The 26,524-nt window shown below is 39.4% G+C and overlaps 1 protein-coding gene and 1 long non-coding RNA gene across 2 annotated transcripts; one reads left to right on the forward strand and one right to left on the reverse strand.

Moving 5' to 3' along the window:
- The first annotated feature begins 312 nt into the window (after positions 1-312).
- On the forward strand, positions 313-5,707 carry vim (vimentin). The gene is made up of 9 exons (XM_017478378.3): positions 313-978; positions 1,712-1,772; positions 2,256-2,351; positions 2,776-2,937; positions 4,255-4,380; positions 4,463-4,683; positions 4,824-4,867; positions 5,131-5,213; positions 5,313-5,707. The coding sequence occupies exons 1-9, from the start codon at positions 437-439 to the stop codon at positions 5,352-5,354; spliced, it is 1,377 nt and encodes a 458-aa protein (XP_017333867.1). The 5' UTR covers positions 313-436; the 3' UTR covers positions 5,355-5,707.
- A 12,053-nt stretch (positions 5,708-17,760) lies between these two features.
- Positions 17,761-20,780, reverse strand: LOC108271139 (uncharacterized). The gene is made up of 3 exons (XR_001813806.3): positions 20,701-20,780; positions 18,693-18,792; positions 17,761-18,086 (listed from the first exon to the last, which is right to left on the reverse strand). It is a non-coding gene; the product is annotated as an uncharacterized LOC108271139 (long non-coding RNA).
- Positions 20,781-26,524: the final 5,744 nt, after the last annotated feature.

The following is a 26,524-nucleotide window of genomic DNA, read 5'->3' on the forward strand; positions in this document are numbered from 1 at the left end:
CCACTGTTGCTAGCGGCTGCGCGTGACAATAGCAGCTAGTTATCAACTTACTTTAATAATCATGAATAAAGTTCAACGCAGAACGTATAACCCTTCCTCAGTCTTGATTCTGTAGTGGAAGAGTGTTGTACAACAATTCAGCTACATCACAACAATTACATCCTCGAATCTGATTAGGGTGGAGAGAGAGAGAGAGAACTTTTACATTATTCCTCATCATAGAAAACGCGTTAGCCGTAAACTAGAGCGGAAGTAGGTTTACACGGCAATGACGTATTTCCGACTCTTGTGACCTGGCCCAGTATAAAGCCCAAGCTCCCGCACTGATTTCAATGTGTGTGAGAGAGCAGCGCTGTTGTGGTATTCAGTAGTGAAGTGAGGACAAGGTGGGCGTCGTCTGCAGAAACAACTCCAAACAACTCCAAACAACTACAACATGGCTAACCGAACTTCAGCGACTACACGCCAGTCTTCTTCTTATACGAGGATATTTGGTAATGAGCGCAATGCCTCCACCCGCTCCAGCTATTCGAGCCGCCAGTTCTCGGTTCCAGCGCGCAGCTCTCGGCTCTCCTACAGCTCCTTCTCCGCTCCGCCGTCCATCATCACGGGCAAAAATGTGCGACTGCGAAACGTGAACTTGCCCCGACTCACCTCCGACACGCTGGACTTCGCTCTCTCCGATGCCATCAACATCGAGTTCAAGGCGAACCGTACAAACGAGAAAGCCGAGATGCAGCAGCTGAACGACCGCTTCGTCAGCTACATAGAGAAGGTGCGCTTTCTGGAGCAGCAGAACAAGATTCTGAGCACCGAGCTGGAGCAGCTCCGAGGCAAAGGAACATCCCGAGTCGGAGATCTTTACGAGGAGGAGATGAGGGAGTTACGCCGGCAAGTGGAGCAGGTCACCAGTGATAAAGCCAGGGTGGAAGTGGACCGAGATAATCTGGCGGAGGATGTTGAACGCCTCAGAGAGAAGTATGTGTGAACTTTTACTATCCCAACCCCAACACCGTTTCATCCTAAGCTGTATGAAGTCCCAATGTTATATTCAGTCGTGCAACCAGATTTTCAAAACATTTCATAGGTCATAAACTCCCTGCAGCTACTAGAGTGCATACAGTATATAGCCAAAAATTTGTGGACACCTGACCACCACACCCATATGACCCTTCCATAAAACATTGCCACAAAGTTGGAAGCACACAGCTGTATAGCATGTCTTTAGATGCTCCAGCATGACCATGCTCCTTTGCACTACATGAGCTCCATGAAGACATGCTTTGCCAAGTTTATAGCGGGGGAAAAAAATTCAGGGTTCCAAACCCAACATCAGTGCCTGATTGCACTAATGTGCTTATTGCTGGATGACCCAAGATCTAATGGCAAGCCTTCCCAGAAGAGTGGAGGTTATTATAACATTAAAAGCTGGGGCTACATCTGGAATGGGATGTTAAACAAGGACATATGCATGTTATGATCAGGTGTCCACAAACTTTGGGCCTTAAAATGCATGTCAGAAATTTGTTGGGTGATGTTGGTTAGTAGGTTTTGGTCAAGACAAATGGGTGGATGTAAACTTGTGATAAAATAACTGATGGCTAATTTAAAATAATCATATGTACTTTAAGAAAATCTTTAACAGTATAAATCTTTTGTTAAAGAAGACTCTTACTTTATATCTACTGTTTGTCATAATGCCTGTCTTCAGGCTTCAAGAAGAAACTCTTCAAAGGGAAGATGCTGAAAACAACCTCCAGTGTTTCAGGCAGGTATGTATATTCTAGACAACTCAGTTATCACTACACATTTTAACTGTTGTGATCAGGATTTGTTGCTGGAATGTTTGGCAAGGATGTTAATTCCACTCTGGGATGGCTTCTATGGTGATGACAAGAGGGGGCATGTGGGGAAAATGTCAAAGCAAGCTGTTGTCAGAGTGGGGGCTGTTACTTGTAGCTGGGGGAGGGTGGTGCATTCAGACAGTAGAAGAATACAATAAGGAGGTGCACATGTGTGTTTAAAGCCATCTGCCACTTCCACCTGGGCCACCTGCAACTTTGCAAATAGGCAAAGGGAAATACTGTCCACCATTTTATTCAGTGCTATACATACTTTGTGCTCTAGAAAAGAAAACATATGATCTAATGTCTCTATTGTGACTAGCAGCATTAACCTGTTAAATTGAGACTGTCATGCAATCTTTTTAGTTTGACCTGGTGGCTGCATTTTATTGATGTGTTGCATGTTCACAGGATGTCGATAATGCGTCCTTGGCTCGCCTAGACTTGGAGCGCAAGGTGGAATCCCTACAAGAGGAGATAATTTTCCTGAAGAAACTTCATGATGAGGTATATGATGACTGTTCAGTTTTATGCATCAAAATGGTTTCCTGCATGTGACCGTTACAGAGCCCTGAGTGGATCATGAGATTGGCAAAGAAGGACATTGGCATGGAGATTAGCAAATTGTGTCAAGAGGATGAAGAGTATTATTAGACTAGCCCTTACAAAACAGGAGAGGCTCAGGACAAGTCTGAAACATGCAATACAATGGACCAAATACCGTAACTTTAATCATGGACAAACACTAATCAATATGCAAATCAAAGGGTTAAACAGGATGTATTTAAATTGACAATCTTAACATGGCAACTGAATTCTCTTCAGTGTAAAAATGTAATACATGGATGTTGCATATGTTTTATAAAGGAAGCTTCTGTGCATTTTTAAAAAAAAAACAAAACTCAAGCTTTCCCCTTTGACTTGCCTGCAGGAGATTGCTGAGCTGCAGACCCAGATACATGATCAGCATGTGCAGGTTGATATGGAAATGGCTAAGCCTGATCTGACCTCTGCACTTCGGGATGTCCGCCTTCAGTATGAGAATCTGGCCACCAAGAACATCCATGAAGCTGAGGAATGGTACAAATCCAAGGTCAGTTTCTATTTAAGATTCACTTTTTTTTCTCTTTTCTCTCCTCCTTCTTCTTGAGAACTTCACTAATGATTAGTGGCAAGATAATAAGCCCCAGTTAAATGCATACAGCAAACAGCATTTGATATTGATTATCCATGGTATTTAATGATCATGTTCAAGACTTTGTCTGGAACAGCACTCCGCTACCTCAACACTCTCCTTGAGGCTAACGTTCCCTAACACAATCTGCAATTGTTTAATGACTGGCACTTGGTATTTCCTAGTCAGTGTGGCTCAAGGTCACTTTCCAGAACCTTCACTCACTGTCCCTCAGTGGTGGAATGAACTTCCAACCTCAATCTGGACTGCAGAATGTCACTATTTTCAAAAAACCTCTAGACCCACCTCTTCTGTGAACACACAAATAACCTCTAAAATCACAACCCCCACATCCTTTTTTTTTTTTTTTTTTTTAAATTTTTTTTTTTTTAAAAAACAAAAAACTTGCTGACTATCTACTCTGCATACTGTTCTCTAGAAATCAGTTATAAATCTTGTGTTGTAGCACTACTTGTATCACTCTGCTTGTATTGTATTTCCTCATTTGTAAGTCACTTTGGTTGAAAGTGTCTGCTAAATGAATAAATAAATGATCAACAAATGTAGTACAATATCCTATCTTTCAAAGCAGAATAAGATACATTATTTTCATAGTGTTGCAGTGGCTACAGCAGCAGTAGTTTGTAATGGCTGTTCTTTCCTACAGTGTTTGCGCACAACCTGCAGCTTTAGAGAAGTGCTTGCATTCACACTGGGGTTTATTTATTTTTATTTATTTATTTTTTTGACAGCAGTTGGTAATGGGGTTTATTGGATTGAGTACAGATGGCTGATCACTGACAGATTGGCAAGCACAATATTAATGAGTCTTTATTGGTCATCTACAGTAGAGCACAGTGAAATTCTTTTCCTTTGCATACCCCAGCCTGTCAGGAAGTTGGAGTGCATGGTCACCCCTGTTAAGGGCCTTGCTTAAGGGCCCAACAAAGGCAGCTTGGCAGTGCTGGGGCTTGAACCCCTGACCAGTAACCCAGAGCCTTAACCACCAAGCCACCACTGCCCCTATATTCCATGCTTAATAGATTAGAACAAAGTTGACCTAAAACCCTGATTAGACCAAATCCTTTAGCAAGCACAACAAAGTGCTAATTAAACAGTATCTTGAAGCCAAATTGAAGCTTCTAAGTTTGCTTCTCTATTCATCTTGCTATCTGTGGTGTCATTTTCAGGGAGTAACTTGTATATAAATGTAAAGCAGGCTTTTTCTTCCTCCAGTTTGCAGATTTGTCAGAGGCTGCTGCTCGTAACACTGAAGCCATCCGCCAGGCCAAACAGGACGCCAGTGAATATCGCCGCCAGGTGCAGGCTTTAACCTGTGAGGTGGATGCTCTTAAGGGCACTGTAAGTATGTTTCATAGTAATACTTTTGTGTTTTAAAAAAAAAAAAAAAATGCCCCATCCCAATCTCTACGTTTATGGTTAGAATGAGTCTCTGGAGCGCCAAATGGGAGAACTGGAGGACAACTTTGCCATGGAGTCATGTAGTTACCAGGACACCATCGCACGTCTGGAAGAAGAAATCCGCAACATGAAGGACGAGATGGCTCGTCACTTGCGCGAGTACCAGGACCTGCTGAATGTCAAAATGGCCCTGGACATTGAGATTGCTACCTACAGGAAGCTGCTGGAAGGAGAGGAGAGCAGGCAAGTATATTTACAACTTCAGTTTGCAGACTGCAGCTTATGTTCTCTTCTGTTTCATATTCAAAGTAGATGTTCTTTAGTTAGTTACAGGACTTGTTAACATGCTACAGTGTAACAACCTCTGTGCTTTCCTTCTACAGGATCACCACACCACTGCCTAACTTCTCCTCTTTTACTCTGAGAGGTACTGTATACTGCAGTTTCCTTGCAACCACAAAGAATTTATAGAATTTATATTGCCAAGACATCACTGTTGGACCCAGTCATGTTCAGCTACTTCTATTGGACCCGAGTATAACAAGTGATGACTGTTAGCAATGCAGTGCTGATGCAAGCGAGTACAACACTCATCAGAAAGTGTCAGATATATAGTATACTTGAATATACTTCTTAATATACTTTTGAATTTTGCACAAATATGGCATGAAACTAGTCCTCTCTCTGCAGAATCCATGATGGAAACCAAACCGCTTGTTGAGAACCTGACCAAGAAAGTGGTGATTAAGACCATAGAGACAAGAGATGGTCATGTATGTAAAAACTACAAAGCATTAACATTGCAAAACAAATACCTCAAAGAAAAAAATCAGTACAAAATGGTCCCCTCTTTTTCTGCTGTCTTATTACAGGTGATTAATGAGTCCAGTCAGCATCATGAAGACCTGGAGTGAACTGCATACAAAACCTTTAAAAGAAAAGCTGTGGAGGCAAGCATTGTGATATCAGTGGGTTATCTGTTTCTGTGACACTTGAACAGCTTTTGTGTGCCTTTTGCCTCTCTAGACAAATCTGCATATACAGATGTGTTTTGAGTAGAATAGAAAATGTAGGCCAATGAAAATGAGCTTTAGTCTTCCTGTTTTCCACAACTGCTATAGTTTACACTGTGCAAGTTGGACCACAGCAATAACCTTAGCTGCATTGACTTGTATTGTTTTGGGCAGCTTGACAAAGATCTAGAAGAATGAATTCCTGTTGTATTTTTAAAAATCAAACAAATAAAGTTAACAAACACTTCTGAAAATCATGTTTTGTTTCTTTAAAAACTTGCTGGATAGATGGCTTGCCTTATAAAACCATCCAAAATTAATGACCAATTTAATTTGACTCCTTTCTAAATATAGTGCTCAGTATTTCTATACTTCAGTGATTGTTGCTGGGAGAGACTGCCTACAGACTTCAATGACTCTCCAAACTGTGGAACTTCCTCAGTTCTGATAGATGAAGGGATATTGATACTTAATGGTATCTAATGATTTCGGTCCTCACTCAAGGCTCAAATTTTCCTTTTCTCGCCAGCCCCCTGGTGGACAACGTGCAAAACTACACATGCACTTTATAGCACTACAGACCTTTAATCATCCTTAAAGGATACACGAGTTGCTTAAGACTTTATTGCTTTAATGTAATAAACATTTTTTTAAATAGGCTACAAAATATTTACTGCCTGGCCCTTGGTTATAGGGTCAGAATTAAAATATTGTGTTAATTCTATATTTGGGCTATATTTTTGTCCCCAAACTGTATTTTATCCTGCATTTGTTTAAATAGCAAAACCACTTCCTGCTCCCTACTGGTTATGTCATTACTTTGCTTTAAGCTGTTGGTGCAAGCTGAAGATTTTTCAATGTGAATGACCAAACCTCAAAACAAAAGCAGTGGTTTAGCTGTGGAGTTGATATCAAATCACAAGACAAGGAAGTCAAACTATTGGTTGACAAGTGAGCACATGCTGGAGTAGTTCTGACAAAGCTCCTATAAGAGGAAGCATGGGCTGAGTTCTGCCCTGATAAAAATACTGTACACTGCTGTATAGGTGAGAGAGGAGACAGAGCTGAGTTGGTGTGTTCGTGATGGCTGGTGCTTGGAGGAGGAACAATGCATAAAAGCACAACTGTGAGTTCAGTCTTTCAGCACAGTGTTTTGCATCCTGTCCAACTGTCTCCGTCAGGGTTTTTTCTCTTTTCTTTTCTCAGTGTCTTTGATTACTCATTCTCATCAAAATCTTCACATGATTCACTCAGTTTAACAAAGCAAAGTTAGTGGAGTCTGAGTGCAGGGGCAGCCTTGATATGGTACCTGTTGAGCATAAAGGATTAAGAGCCTTGCTCAAGAGTTTGATGATGCTGGGGTTTGACCTTCTGATCATTGTCCCAGAGCCTTAATCAGTGAGCGACCATTCAAAGGACTATTTGACAAGAGATTTATTGGCTCTCCCAAAGAGATTATCCTCAGAACATTACATTCAGGATTCTGCTTGATTATGTGCAATATTATAGTAGGCTCTTTGGCAAGTAAAAGGGAGCCTATCTTGAAACCACTTGGTTTAATTTTTCAGCTCAAGACAATTCATGCAGGGGTCATGGTGGCTTAGTGGTTTGCATCTTTGCCTTGCACGTCTGGGGTTTCAAATCCCGTCTCTGCCCTGTGTGCGGAGCTTTCATGTTCTCCTTGTGCTTCGGGGATTTCCTCCTTCATACTTTGTAGTCTGATTGGCATTTCCAAATTGTCCATATTGTATGAATTTGTGTGTGATTGTGCCCCACGATGGACTGGCACCCCTTCCAGGGTGTCCCCCACCTTGTGCCCCATGTTCCCTGGGACAGGCTTCAGGGTCCGTGTGACCCAGTAAAGATAAGTGGTATGGAAAATGGATGGATGTATAGTGTGTTTAACAATAGGCCTTGTCTCAAAGCAGCCTTACAGAAATCTATAAATTCATGATCTAACTTTTAAATGTAGGAATTTATCCCTTATGAGCAAGCCAGAGGTGACGGTGACAAAGAAAAACTCCCTGATGAGGAATAAACCTGGAGAGGAACCAGACAAATGAAAATTGATTGCATTTATTGTGTGCTTATATTGTCTTAAAAGATTAAAAGCTAATAGATCAAGATAGAGAAGCAAGTCTCTGGACTGGCAAGTGTACAATATTTGGCACTTTATTTATTTAAATATACTTACGGTATTTTTATGCAAGATAAAAAGGAATTGTATTTGAAAATTAAAGCTTACTGATAGGAAATGCCCTTTCTATCTTTAACCCAATAGTAACTGTTCAAGATATTAGACTTTAAGAAAAATAAAATAAATAATAATATTGAGTTTTATTTCTACCTATGCATTCAGTATTGTCTTAAGTCATCAAAGTTAATCAGTAAGTAATCAGTCATCAGTAAGTGTTGTAAGTATTGGTATCTTGTGAGATGGTTTTAGAAGAGCTTTGTTTTCCAGTCTATGGCTATATTTATATAGTCATTGGTGGGGGAATTTAGCAAATACATGAGTGTTTTGGGATGGTATTTAAGGACCGATAATGTACTGAAGTATCCAAAATCTCATTGCGTCTTAGAGGTAATTTCTTTAAAGCAGTGCTTTTCAATCCTGGTCCGGGGGACTCGCAGCACTGCACGTTTTCTATGTCTCTCATATCAGACACAGTTCAGTTCATGAATTTCTCTCCTAGTGAGCTGATGATCTGAATCAGATGTGTTAAATGGAGGAGACATACAAAATGTGAGGAGTGGAGGGTCCCCAGGACCAGGATTGAAAACCACTGACTGGATGTCTTTGTGTTCTTTAAAGCAAAATCTTGAAAAGCATCAAAATCAGTTTGGATAACAGAAGTCCTGAAGTCTCTTTGAGACTTGAGATTTTTCCAAATTTGAGATTCTGGTTCATAATATCACATAGCATAACATACAGTATGGCAAATGTTGTATATGAAAAACACAAGAAATAAACATGAGGGAGACCAAGGATAAGTAGTAAGTAACTTTATTGGGAATTTACATGGCTGACTTTATTGAGAATTCACTGGGCTGGTGGGTAGGCAATCCGAGAGCGGGGGAGAGCGGTAGGGAGAAAATGGGTGATAAAATGGGGTGAGTTCAGGGGACGTGGGATAGCCAGCTGAGGTGTACGGAGGAGAATACTCAGGACTGGCAGGTGAGAAAGTGGGAGATCAGAGCCCGGGTCAGAGAAGGCCACATCATCATCAGTCTGATAGCTGGAGGAAGTGTCAGGTAGAGGGTCCGTCTGTGTAGAAGCCTCAACACACATTTGCTGTGCGGATTCTATATCTGAGAGGTGGGGGGAACCCTGCATGTCCAGAGGGGATGCGAAGAACTTCGAGTAGCATAGTGATGTCAGCAGTGAAAGGTGCAAGCTGATAGCGAGTATTCAGATCCAAATCCAGCCCCTCCAGTAAAGGAGATAAGGAAAAGTGATGGGAACCTAGGACACATAGAAGAGAATGAACTGTATTAGGCAGTGATATTGATGAGTTGGACTCACACTTTAAGATTAACATTATGATTTATTATTCACAGAGAAATCTAGGAGCTGGGGAGGTACACACATACAAAGACAAGGTCAGGCATGCAGACACACACACACAGAGAGGCCTATGCAGACAACCACACACACACATAGAAGAAATGAATAATATTGTAAGGATAATAAAAGGAGTATAAGGATATTATAAGGATATTATGAGGTATGGAGTACAGTAAAAGGGGTAAAATACTTGCAAGCATTATAAAATAGAAATGTAGAACAAATATGAAAGAAAAAGCATTCTAAAACAGAAATGCAGAACAAATATGAAAGAAACTTACCCCTAATGTGCGTGAAGGTGTGGAGAATCCTCTTCTCACGAGAAACAAGTCAGGAGTGACACAGACAAAGGTCTTAATTTTTAAGAGAGAATCAAGATGGGCCGTTTATAAGGGTATTAGAGCCATGCTTGGGCTAGAGATAACGGTCGATGGGAACGGCTAGGGCGGCGAGATAACGGTCGATGGGAACGGCTAGAGCCGCAACATAACTGTCGATGGGAACGGCTAGAGCCGCAAGATAACTGTCTATGGGAATAACGGACCCCGTGAGTACAAGGTCTCTCAAAAATGTTGAGTCGTGCACGTAATGGTATTATGGGAAAGCTTTTTCTAAACATATTGGTGTTTGGGTTTAGAAAACTGTATAAATAAGGGAGCTTCAGCTCCGGGTGTGAGATCACTTTTGAGAGTCTCAATGGTATGGATCTCGTGTGGTGGAACGGAACGAATAAACTTGGACTTGTACCCTTGCTTCTTCTCACTCATGGCTGGTGTCTTATTTTTCTTTCTCCAATTGAATATGTGAGTATCTGTTTCTATGTTAAATATTAAGTGTCTTCGGGTGATAGGCAAAATTTGAGCCTGCACAAAACATAATGTATATGTCTGAAGGTTTCTGAGAAACGTGGTGATATCTCTGTCATGGTCTGGTGCATTTCAGTCTGTAATGTAGGGGATGTGTTAAAAGTCAGTAAAAGTCATCATGCCCCATATGTGGAAAAATGGCTGATTTGTGCAACTTTGATAAGTATGAACCAAACACTGCAAGCACAATTAATGCAACCGAAATTAATACCTCTGGCCTGTTATATAGTACAATATACAATACCTATGCTGTGTTTAATTCAATTCAATTTTATTTGTATAGCGCTTTTTTACAATGGACATTGTCTCAAAGCAGCTTTACAGAAATATATAAACACTGGATACAGATTTTAAATGTGTGGATTAATCCCTATTGAGCAAGCTGTTGGTGATGGTGGCAAGGAAAAACTCCCTAAGATGATATGAGGAAGAAACCTTGAGAGGAACCAGACTCAGAAGGGAACCCATCCTCATCTGGGTGTTGATTCACAGGGCAGCTACATCCTTCCTGCATTCATGAAGTAATTCCTTCATTACATTACATGAACACATTAGTCCTTCAACTGCACATTCTAAATGAAATAAATAAATAAATAAATAAATGAATAAATAACAACCACCCCCTTTTTACATTTGAATTGTTGTAATATTCATTCCCACTTATTGTAATGAAATATGGTATTTCAGGCAATTAGTTTATATCAAAATAAATAGCTTGAAATATATATTTGTTTTATGTTATTTATGAACGACTTTTTCTTACAGACCTATTGTACATTATTCATAAATATATACACTATAGTACATATCAACATTAATATTAGTTACTTCCGTTAAGGTGTAACATGCCATTTAGGAAGCAACCTACTTTTGAGTAAGATTTATTTTGTGTAACTATAATATTTTGTACTGTATGTTAAATGTGACACATGGCACTCAAACTGTTTTGATATGTAATCTCTCAAGATGGTTTCAATGTCTTGTCCACACCTTCTGCATAGCAATGTGTGTGTAATGAGGCAGAGTGTGAACAGAATAGAGGAGGATGTGCTTATATTTACATGCAGATGAGGGTTGAGAGCTACAGGCCTACTTGAAAAGCATCTGTTCTCCAATGCCCCTGCAATCTTCCACTTCATTGAAAGAGAGAGAGAAACAGAGATAGAGAAATGAAGTATGTGGTTAACAGGGTACTCCTGGTCTAAAAACACCACTAACATTTGTGCTACAATACCATAGCATCAGCTGTTCTGTTTGGCCTGATGAAAAAAGAAAGATAAACCTGAATGCTAGTCGGTAAATATTACTGTTGTTTGGCACAGCTGGTGTACAACTCCTTCCACTCAGAACACCAGGGCATTATAAGGCCTCTATAAATACATGTGGCAAGATTTTAGCATGTCTGGAAGTATATTTCTCAGTACACAATTTGGCCTCAGGTCTCAGACATCGAGTCTATGTTCTGTCTATATTATATGAAGTTGCTGTGGACTTGAAATGTTTTGGTTGCATTCATCATTTGTGATAATCAGTTTAGGCATGAATCTTTTTTTTTAAGTGACTGTTTTGTATTATGCTTCTCTTGCACTAAATCCTCAGAATACTTGCTTTATCTATGAAAACATGTCGAATGGTATGTTTATGCTCCTTCAGTATTTTACTGATACTTGTTTGCCACCTAGTGGTGTACATGTGATGTTACTTTATTGCCTCTATTGCCAGCATCTATTTCCCAATTTCTTTCCATGCGTAATATAAATTGTATTCATGAGGAACACTAAAACTAGAACATCTCCAATGTCCTCATAGTGAAGTTTGAGAGAGTTTGTTGCAAACAGCACTGGAAAAGCACAGGGCCTCAGCAGCACACTCTTTATTAAAAAAGCACCCTTAATGGGTTTTTTGGTTTGCCTCTTTGGGGGAACCCTTAGGCCAGGGGTGTCCAATCTTATCCGGACAGGGCCGGTTTGGGTACAGGTTTTTATTCCCAACTATCCATTGTGCCTCCTATTTGGCTGGAACAAAAGCCTGTAGACACACCGGCCCTTTCCGGATAAAATTGAAGACTACTGCCTTAAGGTTTCTATATATAACCCTCCAGAGATTTGACCTATCAAAACATTGTCAAGTGGAACCTCTTTAGGAAGCTATGAATCTCTAACTATCCAAAGAACCCCAGAGAAATCTTTTTTCCTAAGACTTAGGGTTAGTAATGATTGAGAGTTTGTAATCATGATTATGCGTATGATTGTGGATACAAATGGGACAAGCCTTCAGCTTTATATATCTAACACACATTACTGTGTGTATGTGTGTGTGTGTGTACGTGTGTACTATGTGTTTGATACATGCTGTTTGTATAAATCATGCACATACAATAATAAAAGGTCATGTCATTAAAATATAAGCACAATATGAACATACATGCAGTTGTATAGAAGCCCTAAGAGGCCATGAATTATAATTTTTTTCTTTCTTGTTTTCTCGTGATCACAACTTAATTTCCTCAAGATCTCCACATAACAAAAAGCTGTTTTCTCATGATGTAATTTTATCATGAGAAAATCTCTCACCTCATCAACATGAGCTGCCTCAGACTCTTTTGTGTTGCAGTGGTGTGTCTAGCTATTTAGACATTGGGTGGCAAAGGGAAAGCAAGAGTCACAACAGGGTGGCACCACCTTAATTATATTTAGGACTGAGTTACATAAGGTTACATCCTCAGTAGTGTCCTCAGCACAGTTGTGTTGAATATCCATTGACAGTTTGTGTGTGCTCACAGTTTTTTTGAATGAGACAAAATCAGGCCTGGGTGCTACAGTGGCACCACAGCAGGTAGTGTTGCTGCCTCACACCACCAACATCCCCGTTTTACTCCTGACCCCAGGTTACTCTCTGAGTGGAATTTTGCATGTTCTCCATGTGTTTGCTTGTGTCTCCTCCGGGTTTCCTTCCACTTCTCAAAAACATCCAAGTTTACCAGGATAAAGTGGTTACTCAAGATGAATTAAGATGAAAATCAGGCTCAGGTATTAAAGGTCAGGACTTTAATATATCTATAATGTTGCTCAGTCAAATTATGTATTTTGCAACCTGCAGAAGAATTATGTATGAAGATAGACATTACATTACAAAGAGTTTTTAGGAGCAACAATTATGAATCTCATTAACATTGCATGAAAGTTTTCACCAGTATCCCACCAGTATGTCAAACTTTACTCTCAAATGGACGCTTTAGGAAGTAGGATTGTCAGTATTTTTTTTATTTTATTGTTAAAAACACTCACCAGAGCCAGTCAGCTCCAAAACATGAATCATCACTGTTTAATGGCACCAGAAGGTGACAATTTGTAAGATTTAGTAACAAGTAGTATTCATTGGAAAGAAGCCACTAATATATACACAACAGACTTGTGTGTGTTTATGTTTATGAGAGAGAGATGCAGTTTTCCTCATGTGTAGGAAGGTGGAGTAAGAAAAACCCTTACACATGCTCTGGCTTTTATACATCATGAGCATGGCCACTGCCTCATCTCTGGTGCGGGAGAGCTAATTATTGGGAATGTAGCTTTAATTACCACACTTCTTGAAGTGTTTGTTCAAATGCTTTCTCCACCCCTATGGCCAATGAAATCCCTATAAATTGCTAACATCCAGAAAGGCAATTAGGGAATCATTGTAACCACCAGATGAAGGAGTGTTCATGTCAGGCCTAAGGCCTAACACAAATGACTGCTGTTTTTCAGAAGTATTTTAATGTGCCTCCTAGAGTCATACATGGGTAATTACAAATACTGTATGTAATTTAAAACAGAGTTCACCACTCAAAATCAAACAGACATAGCAGTGCCTCGGGTGTCACACACCGCTTAGATTTTATGCTTTGCCTCGCTGCTCAACATTCAATTAAATTCAACACGGTCAAACACAACGTATGAGCTAAACTGCTGCGCTCCAACAAGAAATAACTTATATTTGTGAAGGCATGAAGGAGAAAATGATTCTCACTATTTCACAGTACCCTGAATTATTCAAAAACAGCATTAAACATTACAGTGGCAGTGAAAAAATACTGCAATACTTTGCAAACAAAACTGTATGAGAGCTAGATTTCTTTTGACTCATAGGATTGTTAATGTGTTAGGTGATTTAGGATAAAAAAATATTGGGGTGGAGGGACGTCGCCTAGTGGGTAGACACACCTCATGTCTAGGGGATATACCATTTTAAAAACTTTTTTTGAGAGACATAGAAAGCTTATGTATAGAGGTGTAATACAGTTACACCTCTATAAGTTAGTGCTCCAAATATTTGTATCTGGCATGTCCTAAACTGGAAGTTTTTCTTTTAAAGGTGTGTGTGACTGTTTTTAATAATCTCACTCACACAGTTATTATTTTTGTTTGTACCTGCCTGGGACATTTCTAATGACTCAATTGGGTCTTTTATTAATATACCTTGATCAGACATTTACTAAGGATGAATAAATGAACCCTTAATGAATGTGGTCTTTCTTTGTCCTGTAGGCTTCATATCTGACCACTTGCTTGCAGAATCGCAGTCCAAATGCACACCTATAGTCTCAACCAGATGGCATGTGACCCTTTTTGGCAAGCTTCATAAAAATAAAAAACAAACAGTGCACCTCCTATTTGTATGTGTATTGATATCTGCTCAGAACACGTTATCTAAATAGTGTGCCTCCTATTCATATCTGTCTAATATGCATCTGTTTAACATATTATCTGTTCATTCTGAATAATTCAGAATTCATATTCTAGTGCATCCCTCTTACATCTTTTACAAATCTCTCATAGGGTTAGCCACTTAGTGTCTCTTTGTGTCAAATTCAATATGGCAAAGGTAACCTTACTTGCTAATCCAAACTTGCTCAGTAGAATACACTATAAACAGGTTATAAATAATAGATGAAATCATGCTTAAAAAAACTCAATCAATGGATTTGGAGAAGGACTATGATCTTGTGCATCTATATGTCTTTTAAAAGATTCTGCAAGAGTATCAAGGGTATCTGAATTTCCTACTTGTTGTATCTGTATTCTTGGCATTCGAAACCATTTAAGGTGGGTGTTGGACTGTGTCAAGAGTGTTACTTGTTTTCACTCTTGTTTGTGGTTTTCATGGACAGGATATCAAGATGCAGCCAAGGTTGGAGAGGTGTCGAATATGGAGGGCTAGAAATAACATCCCTGTTATTTGCAGATAATACTGTTCTCTTGGCACCATCCAAAGTGAACCTCCAGCATGCACTTAAAAGGTTTTGCTGCTGAGTGGGATGAAGTCAGCTGGGCCTGAGGCCATGGTTCTTTAACACAAAAGAGTGGGATGCTACCTTCAGGTGAGTGGAGAGACCATGCCCCTGGCAGAGGAGTTTAAGTATCTTGGGATCTTATTCCGGGGCGCACGGTGGCTTAGTGGTTAGCACGTTTGCCACACACCTCCAGGGTCCGGGGTTCGAGTTCTGCCAGGGCTATGTGTGTGCGGAGTATGCATATGTTCTCCCCGTGCTGCGGGGGTTTCCTCTGGGTACTCGGTTTCCTCCTCCAGTCCAAAGACATGCATGGTAGGCTGATTAGCGTGTCTAAAGTGTCCGTAGTGTATGAATGGGTGTGTATGTGATTGTGCCCTGTGATGGACTGGCACCCTGTCCAGGGTGTACCCTGCCTTGTGCCCCATGCTCCCTGGGATAGGCTCCAGGTTCCCCATGACCCTGAAAAGGAGTAAGCGGTAGAAGAGGGATGGATGGATGGATGGGATCTTATTCCTGAGTGATGGAAAAAGAGAGGGTGAGATTGACCAACAGATTGAGACACCAGCAATGTTTATTTTGAAGATATTTGGGATAGGGTATTGGGAGTGGCATGTGATTGTCTGTAGCCAATGCTGTGGTTTGCTGTGCAACTTTGATAATAAGCTTAGGCAGATTGTTCATTAGGCTGTATAAACAATTATAGGGCCAAAACATCATCAACTCAACAATTTTTATTTTTTTTGGTTTTAAAATTCTTCCTACAGCGGGATCCAAAAGTCTGAGACCACACTGAATATCTGGGATTGTTTTAATTTATTTAAAATTGGAAATAAACAGAAGGTTTTTAAAATTACGAAATATTTAAAACAAAGAAAGTAAATGTTCAATATCTTGAACATTTACAAATATATATTTACTATTCAAGAATCTGCACCATTTCTAGGTCGTTATTTAAACTGAAACAATTTTTTGATATTGACTATGTACAAAAGGTTACATTTTCCTTATGCCTAATCTCTTTTATGGAAGCATGTACCCAGACAACAATGGTCTCAAACCTTTGAACCCCACTGTATTTTCAATATGTAATATGCTATGATATTCCTCTTTTACTTAAACATGTTTTTAGTCACCTGACTGTATTGCATGAGGGGTTAATAGCTGGTGACGTTGCATATTGGCTGCTAATGCTTTGTTCTCAATATATATTTAAAGAAAAGAAAAGCAAGTGCAAAGCAGTTTTGTTGGAAAATGCTGAGTGAGTGACCATTCTGAAAACCTCCCCTAATGCCCTACAGACTAAGGCCAGCCCTGACGATGATTTTCACTAATAGGAGTGTCTATATAGGACATAGTGTGTGGGTGCTGCTCCTGGCAATTTACTGCTCAGAAAATTGTCTATGCCAGGGACCACTGCAGGTTAGAGAGCATAAATGTGCTGTTGTTGCATAAAGGTAGAAAAGGATGTACAGCAACCTCACCCACAAACTCAGCAACAAGCTCTTCAACAAAGTTTATTTCCATAAGCATGTCAAATTATAACTTATGAGTAAACTGTGATAGAAACCAAGAGACTGTGAGATTGAGGTCTTTTCAACCTTAAACTATTTGAAATCTTTCTTTCTTTCATTCTTGCACAAATGTCTTGCTTTGTGTGCATACACAGACCCTTTCCCCCAAATAACATTTTTCTATAATATATTTTCTGTTTATGGGCAGGAGAACAAACACACAACTTGTGCAAACCTCATGGTCAATGGGAACCCTGAAAAGACAGGCTCTTTAAACTCTCTGGCTAAATGAGAAGTAGGTAAGGACAAATTCATGTGGAAGAATGCCATGGCCCATTCCTTACTGCTGATGCCACCTATAATAATGAAGGCTTTTCTCCACTCTGAGGATGGTATAAATGGCTAAAAGTTTCAATTTTGATCTGACCATATGATGCACTTCCAGTACTTTTACCAATCATTTGCCAATGATGTTATTGCTTACCTATAGTTTTAATGTGTGGAAGTGGGAGGCAGGAAGCAAGAGCAGATGCTTAGCATAATATTTCTAAGGGCAAATCCATAGATGTAAGTCAAACAAACTGAGAGACACATTAAAACACTAGGCTGAGAAATAATGCACAGGAACACAGGAATGAGACTTTGCATTCTATCATTTCTGAAAAAGTATAAAATTCTGGTAATGAGGTGCCATCTTGTACACACAGTAGTGTTGTGTTGTGTAGTGCGATTTAGTTTAACAATTTACAATGGAACACAGAATGTAAGCTGTTTAAATATATTGAGTAATGAGCTGGAACAGGAAACAAATACACACATGCTGCATTCGACTAGAGAATTTGTATTTTTGACCTTAGAATAAGAAAAAAAAAACAGAAAATTCTCCCTCAACTCTGGCACAGTCTCCTCAAGCCTGAGTTCAGCAAGTGAAATCAAATAAACATTGCTGCTCACAATATTAACAGTAAACAAAGTAGCACCTCTTACCTTTAATCAAGTTACGCTGTATATACATGTAATACATGTATTTCCATTAGATCAATCAACATACAGATATACACTATATAGCTAAACATTTGTGGACATCTGATCATCACATTCATATGTGCTTTTTAAACATCTCATTTCCCCTTTGCTGTAATAATAACCTCTACTCTTCTGTGAAGGCTTTAGGATAAGCTTTGGATCATGGCTGTGGGGATTATTAGTACATTAGTGTGGTCAGGCACTGATGTTTATTGAGGAGGCCTGGGGTGCAGTTGATGTTCCAGTTAATCCCAAAGGTGTTCAGTGGGGTTGAGGTCAGGACTCTGTGCAGACTACTTGAGGTTTTCCACTCCAACCTTGGAAAACCATGTCTTCATGGACCTCACTTTGTGCACGTGGGCACTGTCATGCTGGAACAGGTTTATACCCCTGGAAAGGGAAATTGTAATGGAATAGCATATAAAGACATACATTTGTGTGCTACAAATTTTGGGGCAAACAGTTTGGGAAAGAACCACATACTATATGGGTGTGATGGTCAGGTCTCAAAAAACATTTGGCCATATAGTGTATTAACTTGTTAAATCTATAATGCTGACTACAGTTCAGTGTTTTGAGGATGTAAGTATATATCACACCACAGTTTTTGGACAGCGGTTTTTTTTTTCACAAACATGTTAAGTGAACAGTAGTGTGCTTATTGCTATCAATACTGGTAACTCAGCTTATTGCTGTCAATATGGTAACTCAGTAATTGTACACTCTTCAAACATTTACAAGGACAGTAAGCTGCTTCTATTCTGTCCCTTCCAGGGTTGGATTCAGTTGCATGTTATCTTAATTTACTAGAGCTACATCCTCTCAAGTTTGAGATCATATGCATAGACACTGTCTTTTGCAGATCTTTTTAAAGTTTTATACCAATAAATATCTACATAGAACTGACAAACTATTTTTCACGTCAAACAATCTACTATAATTCCAGATGTAGTTCAGATATGATTTATGAGTATGTAGATCTGCAGTCTACGGTACCTGTGAGCTCAAAGCTCAGTTACTATGGTAACGTCCCTGCAGCATGCTCGGGCCTGAGTTTGGAGCACCATGGCCTTTTCAGTTAACAAGAGCTCCAATGCTGTAGGAAGGTGAGAAAAAAAACAGATCAGGCTTTTGTGCTCCCACTCACACTCAAGTGAACAGACCTTGTACTGTGCTTGAATTGACACACCATGGCTTGTCCTTGATTTTTATGTTCCTTTTAGTTATATCAATATGTAAGTGGAGATTAACCCATGAATATTATTTGAAGTGCTTGATCTTTGTTTAGGTAGTGTGATTTAAATGTTGCAATTAACCATAAATATAGCATGTGTTTTACAACAGGTAGGCAAGGCCTCAGTGAATCATTGATGCATTTCAGTTGGTATTTGCCCTTGATATCACTCAAAATAATGAAGTAAAAATGGTTTAGTAAGATTCCTGTGGGGGGTGGGGTTCTTTTTCAAAACAGATGCTTATGCATATTCATGATGTGGTCAAAGCGAGTCATCTGTGTGTAAACACATGGGAGAAGGCTTCTAGAGACACAGTGGGTGGTTACTTTCAGTACTTTCAGAATTTAACTGGCTTGAATAAAAGTTCAGTAGGAAGGCTAATGTATACCAATATTCATGAAATTCAAACACTTAATAATAAGTCTGAAGTCTGCTTATATAAGAACTCCAGCTAATGTTTACATCAATTGCCAAAATGGGGAAAATTTTGATTTAACTGAGATTTTTCATGCCATGATTGTTGGTGCCAGACAGGCTACATGTACAGCAGTCTTTAGAGTTTGGTATAAAAAGAATGATGCAAAAATAAATAAATAAATAAATAAATAAATAAATAAATAAATAAATATCCAGTGAGCGTCAGCTCTGTGGGCAGAAACACTTTGTTGATAGCCAGACTGGTTTGAACTGACACGAAGATTAACACTTTACAGAAAAGTATTTCTGAATGCACAATATTTCTAACCTTGAGGTTCATGGGCTACAACAGCAGAAGGCCACACAGAGGCTACAGTGGGTACAAACTGAATAAAACTGTACAGATTGGAAAAAGACCAGGCAATGTTTTCCAGTTCAGGTGCACCTGTGTAAACTCTAGAAACTATATTTAATGCATGAAAATCCTAGGAAATCAAAAGTTTCTGAACCTCTCAATCCAGACTGTCTGGCAACAACAACCATGTCAAAAATCACAGATATAACACCCCCCCCTTATGATGTTTGATGTGAACATTCACTGATGCTCTTGTCCTGCGTCGGCATGATTTAATGCATTGCGTTGCTACCACCTGATTGGCTGATTGGGTAATTGCATGAATGAGTAGGTGTAGGGGTGTTCCTAATAAAGTGGCTAGCTTAGGGCTTTCCTTGCTGATTCAATCAAATCTACGGCTACAGAGAGTTACATGACAGCAGAATATGAAAAGCCCTGTGCTTTAGTCACATGCCACATGCCATATTAATTTTGTTACATTCTAATGCACCGCTTTTGTTCCATTATATGCTGATCATCTTTGACCCACATGGCTGACTGGATAATTTGTGTAAACGTTTGTTAATAAATTGTCTAGTTTGATAATTTGGCTCAATGTACATGCATAGGAACATATACTGCATCAGAGTACTGCCTAATTAATAAATACAGGATGAACCGTTTTTTGTTTTTGGCTTAAACATGAGTAGGTGGGGGTCATACCAATATGACATTTAAATGTCATTCTCATCTACGTTCTGTCCTGTAACATAAGTCATGTTATCTTCAACTCCTACACCTTGATTTTAAGTGCACGTTAAGAGTGCACATGTGGTTCAACACTTTAATTTTAGTTGTGGCCCTTGCACTGAGCTTCACTCAAACTGACCTCCACCTGACACCAATCCCAAAACATAGTGCAATAAGGTCTGATTCACATTTACCCCCTTTATCCACCAATGCTTTACTCCAGTTTACAGAATTACATGTGGAAATGAATAAAAGAAAAAGGGGTTACCAAGTGATATCTTTCTAGCAAATCATTTCTGCTGCCAGTAGCTTACAGTGGCCTTGGGACTGAATGGATGTGCTTCACTCCTCCACAGCATCAGAAAATTCACTTTGTGTTTACCTGTCGTCCATGGTAACATGGTGTGAGCAGCAAGCTTGTAAGAACTCGTTTCTATCATCAAGTGAAAAGCATGTTGGCTATATGTATCATACAGTACACTGAATATAGGAACAAAGAGTTCTTTTAATCATGTGTTTCTCCCTAATTTCCATTTAGCTTTTATTTATTTATTTATGTTTATTTATTTATTTATTTATTTAGAAATACCTTCAGTGCAGTACCCAAAGAGTGCATTCAAAAAGATACAATACTGTTCTTGTTAGAGCTGGTCTTTCATCATTTCTCTAGAAAAACTCACAACCCTCCTTCTGTTTCCACTCTGCCCCCCTTTTTTCAAAGATGCTGAGAGTTCTGAAGTCAACCCTTTGAAACTCTTATTCAGTTGTTCATCTTAACCCAATATTATTAGTATGTGTTAGGAATTATTCAGTAACTGTAGTGAAACTAGTAAGAAAGGGTTGTAGAGATTGGGTTATGAGTTTGAGAAAAGTAAAACTGGACCTGGGGATTAACGGGTTAAACTGGGTCAGGATAAAAATGTCAAATCAATTTCAAATCAAAGTAAAATGCTGTAAACCAAATGGGTTTACTCCATTTGACACACACTGACGTTCAAATACCCATTGTCCCAAAATGGCACTGCTGTAATTATGGCTTTGAGGTGCTATGTGTCACTGATCCACTATGTACAGTTTAAGTGGCTAATCACATGGATGAGAGGGCTGTAAGAGAACAACGATGGAGGACCATCTCTGTAATTATGTACAATGGACTCACCCTACTGTGAAACTACTTTTCAGACTACCAGATAGTATATAAAAATTGGCCTTCTCCCTCTCATTCACTTTTTTCTGTGCTACTTAAACCCTCTCAAATCCATTAGCCTAATGTGAGCTGTGAGGATGAGTAAATATTTTGGTGAAACATCAACTAGGGAATAATATTGTGGCTGTGTCATTAAAACAGATGCACAGATGCATGATAGTCACATTAGCTTTACTGTATGTGCATAAACACTCCCGTACACACCCACTCACAGCCTGTTGAACTCACAGCGACTACACTGTACTAAAGACATTCATGAATTTATGAGCAGTACAACAGAGTTCATACATTAGCACCTGTGATTCTGACTTTGGTGCTTGACAACTTAACACTCAAATGAGTGGGTTAACAAACAAGATGGAGAGAATGTATATTATGCGCTGTGAGGGCTGAGAAGTGGGGAGGATCTCAGAATGGGAGGGTTAGAAAGTAGGAGAGAGAGAGGGGGGGAGGGGATCAGTGTCAGTGTCTCTCTGTGCATTGGTAAATGAGCAGGCCTGGGATGCAGTCAGGACTTTAGAGCTCTCATAGGGGTACTGCAGAGGGGGCAGCCCACCTGCACCCCAAAACTTCAAATTCTTCATCCTGATCATCCTGATACACACACACACACACACACACACACACATACACACACACACACACACACACACTCACTCAATCACACAACCCACACATGTTCTTCTGGATCAAGACAGCAAGTTGTTCATATTCTCTAAACGTGCACCACATCCATCTTAAAGGGATACTTGCAGAAGACGGACAGCAGCAAGCAAAGGACTATCTATTAAAGCAAGATGACAGAGCCCAGCTCCAAAAAACAAGGATTTAAAAAATGCCGGAGTGCCACGTTCAGCATTGACGGGTTCAGCTTCACAATCGGTAAGAGTGGAAGGAACCGTGTGGGGTTGTGGGTGTGTAACACAACTTCTTCTTTTAATCTGACTACTGGCTGTTTGAATAGTGTGCTCTGATTAAAATCTTTGCAGTTAAGAGTAGTAACTATTTCTTTGCTAATATCTGAGATACAAAAATAGCAGGTACTTATTCATGAGGGAGATGCATGGAAGCATTCAAAGAAGTCTTTTTGTGCTAATGTGTCAGTAAAATGGGGAATAAAGCAGGAAACATATTTTGAAAACGAATACAACGAATGCTTATGAGGGGTTTAGTGCATCTAATGAAAATACTTATGTACGCAATGTTTAAATATTTTCCAAACTTCATTATTAGCATCCTAACAATTAATACTTTTGAAAGTGTTTTTTTTCTCCTTGGATCTGATGATAACAATTGGATTTTATTGAAGTTTGCATTTGTATTATTGAAGGTTTTTAGCTTTTGAATGTTAAAGATTTCTCTTACTCATGTTGAATAGAATTAGATTACATAATAGCCCTGTTGTTTTATGTCAAATGAGTCACAATATCTTGCATTTGTATGGAAGCAGGCAGAGAACAATACAGGCAAAGTGGCAAAATGACATGACAGTTGTTTTGAGAGAACATGCAATGGTGGTAATTACAGCCTTACAAAGGTCAAGTGGCACTGCTTATGTTACAGTCGCCAATCAGTCTTTATAGATGCAGCCAAAAGAGCTAAAAAAGCTCTGACAATGTTACCATGTTTTACATCCAAATAATGTTGCAGTCATCTATGAGGTTTTGAGGAAGTGCAGATGTGTTCTTCAGCAGATAAGACACTTTCTCTGAGGACCTTCCTGTGCCATCCAGTTACCTTTGTGATTAATGTCTCCATGGTCACCAAAGAGGGGGGAGGGGGTGATGCCATCATTACACAGTGACTTCTGTCGCTTTGTAACAAACAAGTCAGTCTCATCCCCTGCCGTATATTCGTTGTGTGTTTGTGGGTGGGGGTTACCCAGCAGGGAGCTCATTAGAGTACCTGTTGGCTAATCAGAATCAGGTACATGAGGTCACTAGAGAGATAAATAAAAAAAAGAACTGGACTGGAGGAGGAGAGCAAGATCTGTGTCTGTCCCTCAGAGGGAGACCCTCAATCATCATGTCATTACTGGAGTAGTCTCAGTAGCCAGGGGGGAATCATTACCACTAATGAAGTGGCCTCTTCCTACTCCCGAGGACACACACATTGAGCACAGTGCAGTCTCTACCTACTGACTGAGCTAAAATAGTCCTCTTCTGAAGACTTTTGATCCCTCTTTATTATCCATCTGTCACAGTGGAGTGAATGTCCCTACTTACCAGTGTGGTCGTTCAGTTCAGTCTCTCTTTATGCTTCCCTTCCCTTTGGTTTCATTCATCTTTTTATTTATTATTTATTTTTTTATATAAATTCTACATATACACTCACCAGCCACTTAAATAAGAACACCTATACCCCTGCTCATTCATGTAATAATCCAGTTACGTGGCAGCAGCTCAATGCATAAAATCATGCAAATACAAGTCAAGAGCTTCAGTGAATAATCACATCAACCATCAGAATGGGAAAAAATGTCATCTCAGTGACTTTAATCGTGGCCTTGTTGTTGGTGCCAGAGAGGATGCTTTGAATATATAGAGTTTACACAGAATGGTGAAAAAACCCCAAACTACTGAGTGGCAGTTCTGCAGGCTTGCTGATGAGAGAGGAGAATGGCCAGACACTTTTGAGCTGATAGGAAGGCTATAATAACTCAAATAACCACTCTTTACAAATGTGGTGAGCAGAAATGCATCTGAGAAAACAAAACAAAGAACTTTGAGGCGATGGGCTATAACCACAAAAGATCCTATTATTTTTCACTCCAGTCAGCCCAGACCAAGAATATAAGGCTACAACGGGCACAGGATCACTGAAACTGGACAGTTGAGAAATGTCGCCTGGTCTTTTTCCAGCCTTCAACTGTTCGATTTCGGTGAGCCCGAGCCCTCTGTGACCTCAGATTCCTGTTCTTGGCTGACAGGAGAGGAATAGTCTCCTGCTGTTGTAGCCCATCCACCTCAAGGATCGATGTGCATGCATTCTGTTCACAATGCATAAAAGCAGTGCATGGTTCGCTGCATTGCTCTGCTGCCACACGATTAGCTGATTGAATAATTGCATGAATATGCAGGTGTACAAGTGTTCCTATTAAAGTGGATGGTGAGTGTAAATTAAGAACTTTATTGTGGCCATTCATTTTTGAAAATGTTCATTGCAGATCCTTTGAACACAGTTTTTCTCACATACAGTAGGGCCACACCTTACAGTCAGAGATTCTTCAGAACTGTCATGCAAATCTGAGGTGAAAAGATTTATTACAGAAGGATGACTGCAGGATAGAGGAATGCGGGATAGAATAATGAGAGCGCTCTGAGGCGCTTGTGCTGAACATCTTCTCTCTCTCTCTCTCTCTCTCTCTCAATATATATATATATATATATATATATATATATATATATATATATATATATATATATATATATATATATATTGTGTCCTGCGCGATATATATATATATATATATATATATATATATATATATATATATATATATATCGCGCAGGACACAATACACTTCTATGTACCGATAAGGAGCAGTTTGAGGCAGTTCAAACAGATTTTGTTTCAGGGTCGAACCCTTAACAGCAAAACATGTTCGTGTCTCTGTAAGCAGATAACCATTCTGTACTAATCTAAATGACATGACATGACCTTCTTTGACATTATCCTCTGATGAACATGAACAGAACAAGAACAAAACTATTACAAAGTAAAAATTAATAATTTCCTTCACAGAATATATGCATGCAAAGTTATCTTTTCAGACTTCTGCTATACAGGTGTAGATTTTTGGGTGCCCCATTCAGATGATTGAAATTACCTGTATGCAGATCACATCTCTGATTTTGCTAACTTTTCTAGTGTATTGCTCTCAGATTGTCTGGATAAGCAACTTAAAGCAAACACGTACCTTAATTATGCTCAATTACATTTTGTCACGTATCGTGACGTAACGGAGATAAGGTAGGATGCAATCGCAGGTTAAACAGTTTTATTGTAGAGACACAGGCAGGTAAACCCAAAACGTGATCTGAAACGTAATTCACAAACATGCAAGAGGTCAGGCGATTGGCAAACAGGCATACACAGGGCAAGGCAGGAATCAAGGTCATGGTCACAGGATACAGGGTCGAGACACAAAACATGAAACATAAACAATGGTGAGATACTGGGAGCAGAGAAACCAGTGTGAACTAAACTGACTATGACTATGACTATCGTAACGACTCTAAGCTAAACGTATTCTACTCTATCTAATATTCCGCGCTGTGTGCTGGGAGGCGTGCGGTATATATACAAACATAATCACCTTGCACGGCAGCGTGCATTCACATGCTCTTCAGCACGCTGCTTAAAGAGGAAGTCGTGAAACATTTGATGGGCTAAAAGTCAAATGGTATTGCATTGTTTTTTTCTTTTTGCGTGTATTAATATTGACCAAAACAAGTCCTCAGACAGTTCAAAGTTAAGACTTAAGTTGGAAGTCTGAATAGCAGATAACTGAGATGCCAAACAATGAAGAAATAAATCCAATCTCAACAAAACATGATTGTTTACAATACTTGTTATTTACATTTAAATGTGATTTTAAATAAATTTTGTTGCATATTTGTTGTCAGATGATATTTTTGTAATGTTTGTAACCAGCCCACTTTCCAGCACACCTGTAAATAACACTTCCACGAGTGTTCCTTTTGACTACTAGCAGATACAGCAGAAAAATACACTTTGCACACTCACATAGAGCACATGTCCATTAAACTGTTGACAGCCTCATCTCAATGTTCTCTCTCAGAGACAGGCCAGTTCCCTCAGCTTAAATCCATGGAGGCCACTTACTGATGTTCTCTTATTTTCCATCATGACACCCACACAC

This window comes from Ictalurus punctatus, chromosome 1 (genome assembly GCF_001660625.3).
Source record: "Ictalurus punctatus breed USDA103 chromosome 1, Coco_2.0, whole genome shotgun sequence".
Taxonomy (NCBI): Eukaryota; Metazoa; Chordata; class Actinopteri; order Siluriformes; family Ictaluridae; genus Ictalurus; species Ictalurus punctatus.

Bases quoted from the DNA above. Each gene is read 5' to 3' on its own strand.
- vim (XM_017478378.3), top strand. From the start codon at position 437: ATGGCTAACCGAACTTCAGCGACTACACGCCAGTCTTCTTCTTATACG. The intron at 4,381-4,462 runs GTAAGTATGTTT...GTTTATGGTTAG, and splicing joins TGGATGCTCTTAAGGGCACT to AATGAGTCTCTGGAGCGCCA. The intron at 5,214-5,312 runs GTATGTAAAAAC...GTCTTATTACAG, and splicing joins TAGAGACAAGAGATGGTCAT to GTGATTAATGAGTCCAGTCA.